This window comes from Amblyomma americanum, chromosome 4, assembly GCF_052857255.1.
Source record: "Amblyomma americanum isolate KBUSLIRL-KWMA chromosome 4, ASM5285725v1, whole genome shotgun sequence".
NCBI lineage: Eukaryota > Metazoa > Arthropoda > Arachnida > Ixodida > Ixodidae > Amblyomma > Amblyomma americanum.
Genome location: NC_135500.1, coordinates 155816266 through 155828396, shown reverse-complemented (window position 1 = coordinate 155828396; position 12131 = coordinate 155816266). Strand labels below are relative to the sequence as shown.

Here is a 12131-nt window from a genome sequence, read left to right as displayed (position 1 = left end):
TCCTTTCATGACTTTGTTCTTTGCAGGAATGGCTGCAGCACCAACACTTGATCAGTGCAGAAACACTGCCCACAACTAACAGACCACAGCAAAATATGCCACATCTAGAACTGAAGTGACGTTTGCTAATCTCACCGAAAGTAACCTTGCAGGACAGCACCAGAGTCTGTTCAGAGCACTTTTAAATCACCACTGCATGCACACAGGGAGAAAGATGGTCCAAGCAAAGTGAAAGCAAAAGAAGTACCATGACCATATAACGCAAGATAAAGGAAGTGCTTACTCGACCGACTTGATGGTGACTTTGCCTTGGATGCCACTGCTGAGCGCATGCAGGTGGATGTGCAGGGCGGCCAGTTTGAGGGCCACATCATACTTGAGTTCGGGAGCAAACCTCTCCTGAACCATGTCATTGCAGCACTGCAACCAGATAAAAAAAATACAAAAATCTGCCAAGGCCACCAAAAAACAGCTGCTGCTGTACTTGGTACGTGCACTGCGCACACTCACAGGGACACTCATGAATGAAGACTGCATGTAAAGCTGGAAAATTAGAACCATTTCCTCATTGCAGCGATTGACAATCCTGGTGCCAAATACTATGAAATAACATACAGCAGAGAATGCACTTGAAAAATAGGCTTGAGATGAAACTGTGGCATTTGCTGCATAGTATTACCAGTGTTGGTAGATGCCAGAAAACCGGTGAATCATCTCAAGTAGCAAGCAGGTTAACTAATTTCTGATAGTTAACTTTATAACTATTACAGTTAGGCAAGTGGTAGCAATAAGAGATTTGTAGCCGGTTATCAGAGCTAATAGCTATATCAGCTTTTAGGATCTCAAAAACCCAGTTATCCTCAGCGCTGTAGCCCAACAAACTTTGGTTACATCACGCTAAAATACATGCGTTTTCAAAAAGCATGCAGGCAAAGCAACCTCTCCAGTGCACGTAACTATATTCGAAAAAAGACAAATTTTGTCAAGCCACAGTGCAAGGGTAATCGCATTTTTGAAACTGTACAGTGATATAACTATTACTAATGACTGGCTACAAATCTCCAATTGCAACCAGGTGCCTAACTCCAACAGTTAAAAAGTTAACTACTAAAAATTAGTTAGCCAGCTTACTACTAAAACGATTCACTGGCTTTCTGATGCCTGCCAACACTGGTAATACAACGCTGCAAATGCCACATTTTTACCTCAAAAAGCCCGTTTCTGAAAATTGCTTAAAGCCTTCCCTGAAACAAACTGTATAGAGACTATATATGCATCGTATATTTCTCGTTAACCTGAATAAGAGTGTGCTGCCTAATACCCTTTCTGAGGGGCAGCTTGTCCCCTTAGGTGACTGAAGCCTAAGGTTGTGCTAATAAAAGACGCGCTCACTGTATTGACTCACACAATAGAAAAACTCAAATAATGAATGCACTCATTATTTTTGCTGAAGTCTGAAGTAGCTGTAGCAAAGAATGCATTTTGCCACAACCATATGAGTGTCTAGGGAAACTCAAGTAAGGTATTATGTTCAATGCAATCCACCATTGGTTATAGTGATGCTGAAGAACAGCATAAGCAGTTAGGTACAAAGTGGAACACTAACCACAAATGTGCATAGATGCAAAGGACAGGAGAAACAAGACAGGCCAGCAGCCACTTGCCTGCATGAAGAGGTACTCAAAGGCCATGGGGTCTTTCTGCAGCAGGTCATAGGCATCGAGCGGCACAAAGGCTACCCGAAACAAGCACCGCAAGTGATGCGCACCAGGCCTGGCTGCAATCTGCGACATGGAGTGGAAGTGCAAGGGTTCACTAAAGCTGCTCTGCACGGCCGATGTGTTAGGGCAACCGAGAATTAATTCCAAGGGAAGGAAAACACATCTGTGTGCAGCAGAGTCAGGTGTAGCTGGTGCAGAAGGCAGCTAATCGAGACCAACGGGAAGGCTTCTTTCCTGCTGTGGACCAATGTATCTGGTGGTGTTGATGACAATGGTCTACCAGATGAGCATATGTTTGAGGCAACCCCTGTTTTGTCCCAACTCTCTTTCCAAAGAGGCTCTAATGGGGAATAAGCGCAGCTATACTGAGGTGTTCCTTGCGCACCTAGCAAGTGGTAAAGCACCCTACTGAGCATGTGCTGACAATGCTGCGCATCTTCTTTTTTCCTCCCATTAGCAGCGTAAGACTGAGTTTCTGCAGCAGCACTGCAAGTGGTCATGAGATGTGTTAACAGAGGCCCTGAAATGTGGGCCCAACAACGTAGATAGAGTGTTTCCCTGTCTGCCGAACAGTAGTGTCTCAATGACACGAATCTCATGGTGCCGCAAAAGATATTTGTATCACTTGAAATCTGTACCATCAAAAAAAGCAAATGAGATCCATATGCTGAAACATGAGAACTGCATTCACGCAAATCTATATTGACAAGATTTACTTAAAACACATGCATCACTGCTCAGTGGTTGTGGTGAGTACTGACTGCCGATCGTGGTGTTGGCAATGCGAGGGCAGTGCTTAGTAGTCGTAGGTGCAGCTCCTGCGTTCGTATTATCCGTAGCAGTGCAGGAGAATGTTATGAACACACAAAATTCTGCACATTATACATAACCTACTTTGGCCAGGGAATTTTACAAATTTGTATCATAATAGTGCTGAAATTTGTATCAGCCGTGATCGTAGCATCGTGATTCTACAGTATACAAAAAGATCTATACCTTGGCAAACCTTAGCAGGAAATAGTGACAAAACTGCAAAAGTTACCTAGGCAGTGCACCATGTCAGAAACTATAGGAATTCAGACTGGTTAACGTGGACATTTCTGAGCCCTGGCAATTATGACACTGCCACCCAACACTGACACCAATGATTCTACATGTTCAGATGTACATCTTTTGACAAAAGTTTCAAGCCCAGAGTGGTTTCCTTCTCAGGCTTTCAATAAGGCTCTTGCAGCATCCGTCGAAGTGCTAACTTTCGGAGGAGCGAGGACCACAGTTCTTTTTACCTTGAAGAGATTTCGAACACCCCTGGGCTCTGAACTTCAGACAAATGATGCACCTTTCAACGACAATTGAAAGGTAGAAAAGCATAAAATAATGGCCATGTGATCTCATAGCTAGCACCTGTTGTGTTCTTTTCCATTTCCAGCCACACTGCAACCCTTTCTGTGGTGGTAAGTTCTGTGTGGTGTGTACAGCACAACGCATATATTTTTGCTAGGAAAGCATGCATTTGCTACGTGCCCTGAATTCTAGCATGGGCAATCAATGCCAGTGTACAAAGCCATGAATCGCTGGCAGAAAATTGTAGTGCATCTATGAATGAGGATCTTACAGTATGTGAAAGCCCGACATCTGCCAACAGCAACGAGGAGACTGCACATATCATTAGTTACGATAAATTTCATGCATTACAAAAGCGGAACTGTCCTCCACAAATTCTACTCTCGCTCCAAATAATGCCAGAACAACAAATATTAAAAAGATACATTGACACTAGATTTATTCCGAGTACTATGTTTATTATATCTGATTTGTACAATTTGAGATTTTCAACACTCAGGATCCCCTAATGGTTTTTCACTATTAGCTGTCACTTAACCTCCCCTTTCATTTTAAAATTTTTCTCAGAACTCGTGCATCATAAGTGTTGCAATGGTCACTGTCCTAACAGCCCTGTTCTGTATCTTTCTGGCAGCACATTTAGCTTGTACACAATGGGCATACTGATATAATGCTTGACATTGGTTGCAAGTCACGTGAAGCATGCATGGCAAAAGCAAACCTTGGCCAGTGAGTCCTTTGGATCGAGAAGAGTGAGCTTGTTCCGACGAACTGACTTGATGTGCTCCACAACGAGACCAAAGTGCTCCATGGCTTTCACCGATAGCTTTTCTTGCAGAGAGTTCAGGACATCCTGAAAGAATAATTGAAAGTGACCAAACAGTACACCACTACTCAGCCTCTGATACTAACAGCTGGCAATCTAAACTAATCAATTCAAAGTTATTTTGTTGAAATCCTCCATGAAGCAGGGAGCTGTACAGTATTTAATAGCATGAGATTGATCTTGCAGCACCAGTCACTAGGCAGCAAGCCGTCATCATGAAGGAAACAGCTCTCATTATCATCTTAACATACGCCTGCAGCATATTAAGGCAGAGTTGCGAGTTCTGATAGCACCAACCAATATTGTGCATTAATATCATGAAATTTCGAAGAAAGTAATTCTGCATTACAGTACAGTACCGCAAGTACTGTACTGTAATGTGTTGCATGAGAGTAGGTTGCATGATTCAACACTTTGGCTAAAGCTTGAAATACTTTTGAAATAACTTGAAGCAGGGAAACTGTCCCAATATAAGTTGGTTTCAGTGCAGTTCCACACAATGTGGCAGTTATGAAAAAGAAGTGGGAGCAGGGAGCATGGAAAGCTGACATACCTGAACAGTTGTGGAACTGTCATACTTGAAAGACTTGGTTTGACCATTTTCAAGAAATACTTTCATTACATTTGGCAAAAAGGGAACGCAGGACTCGAACGTTGATGGCTGTTATAAGAAAAAAAAAAAAGCATGTAGCAGTACAACATCTCATGCTTGAAATCCTAGAGACCCATTATGCAGAATGCACTGGCTCATATGACAGTTAAGCTACTAATGCATGCCTAGCACCTTTTGACTTGCATGCATGCATGGTGGGCAGAAGCAGGAAAGTCAAAAGGTGCTAGACATGCATTAGTGACTTGATGTACGCATGCATGCATGCACACACGCATACAAACATATATGCACACGCATGCATATTCACACGCACACACATTGAGACCAGACTACACATGCTAGCATTACATGCAGACCTTCAGTTCAAATGAGCCACAATAGGTTCTCTTTTAGAGTATAAGAATGAACACGAGCCTCTAAACTTCCATCTCTTGAAACTGTTCCCTTTTCCATGTTTCTCCCCCACTTTTCCCACAGCATCACACCCCCAGCTTCCCTTCCATCGTGCTTCCTACTAATCAAAGTTCAGTACACAGGCACTTCCAAAGGCTCCAAAAGTTATCACACCATGCTCCATCCCGATCTTCCTTTTCTTCTTTCTACGAGGCATCAGAGTGCAATGGGCTGCAATTTACTGCCTTGCTGCCAAGAGGATAACACAACAACGTGCACTAACAGTTTGTTTGCTGCAGCTTATTTTGGTACAGCTAGTGCTGTTTACAGTGAAGTGTCCTCATCACACAGCTTCTCACTTTTCACGGAGCAGAGAGTGTGGTGCCAGGCACTGCACCTTTGTCTTAACATATATGAGTCCCACTATTATGACCTTCCTTGTCTTCAATGAGGTAAAAAAAAACTACTCCACTTTCACTTTAGAACATTCCCTCATTTAAATACACAAGTACCAGTAAATAGGCTTCAGAATGAAGCATACAAAATGAGAAGCTTACACAATAAAGAGGTGAACCGTTGATGACAACACCCTCTGCAAAGCGAACCCTAGATGGATTAGTCTTTAACTTTGCTTTCTTCGCAGCTGTTAGGAGGGCTGACTTTCGGGTTGTCTGTAAGAAAAGAAATCACAGAGTTTGCACCACACAGACTGTATGTTGAATACCAAACTGTAAGCAGCAGGATGTGAGTGCTAGTGTTGCAAGTTGTAAGTTTGCCGTAGCTACTGTTTTTCAGAAAAACAAAGAAAAATTACTGCATAGTAGCAAATTACAAAGTGCACACTAAATAACGTCCAGCTTCATTTGGAAACAGTGCAAAATTAGTTTTGGTTCCTTCAGCCTGGCTGCAACACAGCAAGGCCACTTACAATCTAAATTGAAATTCACTCTGGGGCTTTGAAAACATCAGCACAGGTAGAAACACAAAATCATTTTGAAGCTCTCACTGAGTCTTTTGTGACATTTTTGAGGAAACAAGAACCACATTTCAATTCCAACAAAAAAAAAGCACTTCAGTTTATACACATCCATCATTGTTAGAAGTACAGCAGGGCTCTGGAATGTTTCTTAGTGAAAGTTATTAGCAAAGTTATGCAATAGGATGGCATCATAAGCAACAGCTTTAGATTTTGTATAAGAACATGTCTAGTCAATCACAAAACATTCACTGCAGGCATGTCCCCGAATAACAATAAAAACATGAGCATCTTGTGCCAAAAACAGATATTTTATAAGACAGAAAAAGAGCAAAAAAACAAAACAAAATGCAGGTGTCGCCATCACTTGGATGATTTTGCAAGCATAGTGCGGTGCGTCAACTCAGGTTTTAGGGAGCTGATCCCAGGGGTACAAACTACAAACTTTACAAACTAATCAAAAAAGAATCTTGAAAAGCAGTTCTCACAACATACTGGATACTAAAGGCAACATGCAAGTGCTTGTGTGTAAATGGCAGGTCAGAAAGCATTGGTTCACATTTAGAAATTTTCAAAGCAGTAACAAAAAATAAAGCAGACTTACATTGTTCACGTGAGGCTGACAGACTACCAACTTGACAGAGAGCTTGCATGACCTGGAATGGTACAAGAGCACTAACTTGCCTGTTGTTGATCATAAAAGCGTAAAAATTAATAGGACACGTGAATGAACATTCTACGTGAAAAAACTGGAGCACTGAAAGAGTGTCACAATTTTATTATTATGCTCAGTAATGCAACAATATCACGAAGTAGCCAAGAATTATATTCTTCTACAATGTCACAACTTATCCCTTCTTCCTGCCCCATCTTTCTGTGCTATGCCCAATGGATAAAAAATTTGTTCGAATTATGAGGGTTTCAATTAATGGAGGCTTCCTTACACATCTAGGCACTTACATGACCAAAGCGTCACTTGGAATAAACCAAATATGTGAATTAACCAAAGTTCACTGTAATTTGTGACTGTCCTGTTGCTCTGACCACTTTTTTTTTTGTGAGTGTGCCACGTTTCAAAGCACATCACTGACACTCGAAGGCCTTCAAAACCTTGATGGGAGTTCTTCACTGCTCAGTCAACACCACCGACCGTTGATGCAATGGCCGCTGTGGTCATTTGTGCTGCAGTACCGAACCAGCCCTCAAGTTAATACAGTGCCGTTCCTTCAAAAGCCTTCAAAATGCCTGTGCGACAAAGAATTATATGGCCTGCTCACTGTGCATGTAAAAATAATGGCTTGATTACAATAACAGCTTTTTCCTGGTAAAAGAAAGCTGGGAGATGCATGACCTGACTTGTGATGAGGGGAAGACTAAGGGAAGCAGGCATTTTAAGTATACACCCCTTGTCCAAAGAGTGGCACTCACTTGACCAACTCAATCACGTGTTCCCTGGGTGCATTCTTGACATCCTCTCCATTGATGCCGAGAATCTGGTCCCCAGGCTGCAATTTGTGCTCACTGGGACCACCTTCACCAAGAGAGCGGGAAAGCTTTTCAGACTAAAACAGTGGAAAAAGCCTTCGCACTACAACCTCTACTTCCTAGAGCATGAGGTGGTTTACTCAGCCTGGAAACTCTTTCCGTTAGGTGACTTGATTAGACATGCTTACAACAACCAGCACAGGGAAAATAAGAATCAGGGAAAACAAGCAGAGGCAATGACAAACAGAGGAAAATTTTTTTTTTTTCTGAGCAATGACACTTGTAAATTTCTACAGTTCTTCAGAAAATCACATGACCATTTTGAGGTGTCTGGCTGAACACAGAAGTGCTTTTTTTCAGGCAAAGCTCGTTGCACGTACAACTGCGACCAAAACAGAAACAAACAGGAGCACAAGGGTATGTAAAAATTATGCAACAAAACAAGAGGGATTAGGACCATGAGTCAAGCAATGAAAATCATAACAGAACAGAGAAACACATGCGTGTGTTCAGATAAGGATAGTCATCAAGGTCCCACGGCTATTTCTTGGTTTGAATATAATTTTCATATGTGATGGGCACATGTATCAAAATGCAAGGGGTGAAGCAAACATCAGTTTCCCATAAAATGTTGCAATTTTCTAAAGAAAAATTGTCTATCATAACAAGTGGAAAACATCATGTTTTATATTTCAGAAAATTTCAAGTTTGGAGTCATGCAGAATAAAAACATCAAATTCTGTGAAACCTCATTCTTTTTTCAGTAACTGTGTACAAAGCTTTCAGTTTGAATCAGAACAAAAAATTTTTTCGATACAATATCACAAAAAACTCTTCCATCAGCCATGAATTTCAAGTAAGGCACTCTGTAGGACTGTCCAGTTTGGACATGGATGATAAGAGAATGCTGATGGACCGGGCTAAGCTGACGGCATCTGCAGCAGGAGCCCTAGACCAGGAGGCCCTTCCTAGAGAGACCAAACTTCTCTTTATTGTACCCAATAAATGTTTTATCATCATCATCATCATGGGACAAAGTGGAGTGAGAAGTTGATGCTGAAGCTTTTCCAGTTGGTATACTTTGGTCCTTTCTACTAAGGCCCGGAAAAATTCGTACTTCAAAATGAATAAGCTTTTTTTTCGTCGCATCTTTAAATCTTCCAGAATCCAAGAATTGCAAAAAAGGCCAAATTTGATTTGCACTTAAAGAAAGTTTCACCCTCAATTTTGTTTAAAATTTATATCAGAGACCTACAGAAGCTGGCAATTACAGCACAACAATAAAAGTTTGCATTATTTTGTTCTGAACTGCAATATTATATGCATCACGCAGACCACATTTCATCTGCTTACCATAAATGAATATTGTCTGTTTAAAAGTGTAGCAGTCCTGAGTTGCCCTCTGCACTGACTGCATGTGATTGTATTTTAGTTACCACAATGACAAAATTTCAGAACATAACTTCAAAGATTGCTTTAGCTTGTCAGCTGCATTTTTAATGTGCTCGAACTTAATAAGTTGCTATTTCGCATACTGTCTCCACATATGGCAAAGAAGAGAAAACTTAAGGCCATTGAACGTGCCAAAATGTTAGCTAGCAAAAATTCCTAATATGCATTTCTAATTCATTTTAATGTTTACTTAATGTTATTTCGCATACTTTCTCCAGGTATGGCAAAGAAGAGAGAACTCTGGGCCATTGAATGTGCCAAAATGTTAGCTAGCAAAAACTTCCGAATATGCATCTCTAATTCATTTTTATGTTTACTTAATGTTCACATTGTTTAATATATGTGTGTATTTTATTTCATGTTTCATGCAAATTTTACACAGCCAAACCCAGATATACCAAACCCAAAGGGAATCATAAAATAGTTCGATACATTCATAATTCAACATATAAAAATGGCAATACGTAAGCTTAGCTACATCCTAGAAGTACGAATTCATTACACCCATGCCAGTGACTCACTTTTTCCAGCGATGTGCCATCCGCTAGCATGCTCGCAATGAGGCATTGCTGGGCTTAACCTGCTTCACATTGAAGCTGCAGTGAACGGTTCCTTGGAACAAGCCACTGCCTATAATGAAATGTATAATCCTGCTACCAATACGCTATATAATTAAGGTAAAGTCGGTTTCCTGAACGCCTTCAGCAGCACGACTCTGTAACAGTGGTGTAGGCAGCATTAGAAGCATAGCATAGCATAGTCAGCAACATAACCGTGCAGTAGGCCCAGAATGCTGATATTGTTTAGCTTTAGTTTGAGTACACTAATGAATCCAGAGGTTGTTTCCATGCCTTCACTTTGATGTTACAGCAGATTGATCAGTTTTTCTTCACTAGTGCACCAAGGCAATCAGATGCACTTCTGCCTCGCCCTGCGACCGGAAACACCCGTCTTGTCATTTTACTCTCCTTGTGTAGGAGCTCAAGAAACTGATATTTGTTCCTAAAGTAACTGGTAACCCTGCCAGTGACACAAGCAGCCTTTGTATAAAGTGTAGCTTGAGTTTCCACAGAACCTAGGATGCATGTTCCGAGTCATGAAATACATCGGAACTCCGCGTCTAGAGAAAGAAAGAGCGAAAAAAACTTATTTGAGAGGAAATGCGCAGACGCTGGCCAGTAAAAATGTGACCCTGGCCTGCTACTCTCTTTCCCTCCAAGTTCTCTGACACGGTAATGCATGCGAAAACAATAACCTTAATTTTTTCGACAAAACGCTTTTACTGAATCTGGATACCTGGCTGCTGAATACTACTTGGTAAAGTGAAAATGGAAAACGGTACTCTCTTTTCACAGTTCTGCCTTCAGTTTGTATAGATCTTAATGGTCAGATCTTGCGCATATTGCAGAAAGTACTGTCTGTTGCAAAAGTTTACAGCCCACCGCATCATTTGGCTGAGGGGTGCAGTAGACTGTACACTTTTGCAATAGATGGTACTCTCTGCAGCCTTCCTTCAAAGTGTAAGGGGGTAACAGTTTTTCAACTATCTCATCCAACTCCCAAGCTGCTGTTAATTCCTCATGCATGCCGCTAAATTCAGATTTTTCTGTAGTGAGAACTGTATCGGCACCACTCGCACTTGCCAATAATAAAAGTAGCAGTAGCTTGCCGATATATGCAGAGAATCTGCACATTTTCGGGATTAAAGGGCCAGCCTGGTGCATCCTGGAGTACCACAAAGCACAACTGAATATTTGTGCGTCTTTGATCTAAGTTTTATGAAAGCAGCAATGCTTGGCAGCTGAAGTTAGATGTAAGATTGTTATCAACCTGATCCCAAGTCAAATTGCCTTAATATTAATACCCAGGAGGTATGGAAAAATTTTGGTTCACATTAGGCAGGCCTATAGAAGCTATGCCAAGATGCAAACTTCTTCATATTTTGATTTGTTGAAGTAGCTGGCAAGCAAAAACATGCTTCCAAGGCATTTTCTGCTTTTGCGCAGATCGAAATGTAAGCACATGAAGTTCTGCTGCGGAAAGCATAGTAGCCATATATAGAACGCGAGAAAAAAATAACACATTGGTTGTCTACCACAACTTTTTTTATTTCATACAAGCGCAACAGGCTTCTTGGATTTTGCAAGGCTTTGTGGCTCTTGCGATCGTTCTGCATGCCAAGAACGTTTTAAATGCCCTGCCATGGCTACGCGTCGGCCTATGTAGCTGTCGGCGAAAGGGTGGCAGCGGCGAGGTGGCGGGAGTGTGCGAAGAGCGGGCTAAGTTAAAGCAAGCGTGCATTCCTTCACTGTTTTCTCTGCCGCCTCTTTGATCCTATACAATTATATAATAAAATCTACAAACTGCCTGGAGTACATTCTAGGCTAACAACCAGGCAGACCACCCCTGTATTCATTAAAGTCTCTCCTCCTCCTCCTACAAACTGCGTCTTATAAGCAGCGGTGGAGGGGGCAAGAAAAAGCTCATAATAAACAAAACCGTAGGAGCCAACTCGCGCAATCGCAATTGTGCAGTGCTGCCCGCGGGTTGTCTGCAGCGGCATAGTTACGCTTTTCAGCCTTTGGTCATTCGCACTCGTGCCACAGTGGCAATAGAAATGCCGTAACAAAATTCACGTCGCCCATAAGCTTGCAGGGTGTTGGTGTGGGCATAATACGCCGGGGCGGTCAAGCACTGACTGAGTTTATGTCAGTCCCATTTTGGCCACAACGTGATGCTGCCGTATCGCGCGTGCTAAACTTACACTGTCAAAATGCTGGCATGGAGTGAGGCATTATTACGCGAGGTGACATTCTCAACGTAGCATGCTGGAAAGCTACCATGACAGTGATGTAACAGCAGAGTTTGTATCACATGGGTTTCTATGGGAACTATAGCTAGACTGCAGCTCACAATTATGGAGCAACCAGGGAAACGCAGCACCCGTAAACACAGTAGCAAGCTTCTACTCATCATGCATACTGGGGATCCAGGAAGAGCTGACATCCCACCCACAGGGCTTTTTCAGTGTATACAGAATCAGATTGTTGAGATGTATACAACAGAGGTTACGTCCCTGTGATGATAGCAAGGAGTTTGTTAGAGAGTTGCGTAAGCTTGAAACGTTCCCTGAATGCTGTAGGGTTCTTTCAGGGCAGCCAAATAGATTTTTCCATTGGACACAAGTGAAGGGGCCCAAATTGAATCAGCATTAAAATGAAAGATCAATTAGGCACTCCAGTTGTCAAACTGATTCAAATGGGCGCCAAGTTGAAAAGCTGGACAATAGCTGTGTCCAACTGGCAGTCAATTTCGACTATC

The 12131-nt window shown here is 41.9% G+C and overlaps 1 protein-coding gene across 2 annotated transcripts in view; it reads right to left on the bottom strand.

Annotated features, from left to right (window-relative positions):
- The window catches only part of LOC144128578 (uncharacterized), a 146547-nt gene that overhangs the window by 18977 nt on the left and 115439 nt on the right, over positions 1–12131 (bottom strand). For both annotated transcript variants that reach the window (XM_077662079.1, XM_077662080.1), the window contains 7 exons: positions 7302–7404; positions 6478–6529; positions 5455–5568; positions 4445–4552; positions 3787–3918; positions 1665–1784; positions 284–420 (listed from right to left, as the gene is read on the bottom strand). In XM_077662079.1, coding sequence (XP_077518205.1) covers positions 284–420; positions 1665–1784; positions 3787–3918; positions 4445–4552; positions 5455–5568; positions 6478–6529; positions 7302–7404 — 766 coding nt within the window. The remainder of the gene's footprint in view (positions 1–283; positions 421–1664; positions 1785–3786; positions 3919–4444; positions 4553–5454; positions 5569–6477; positions 6530–7301; positions 7405–12131) is intronic.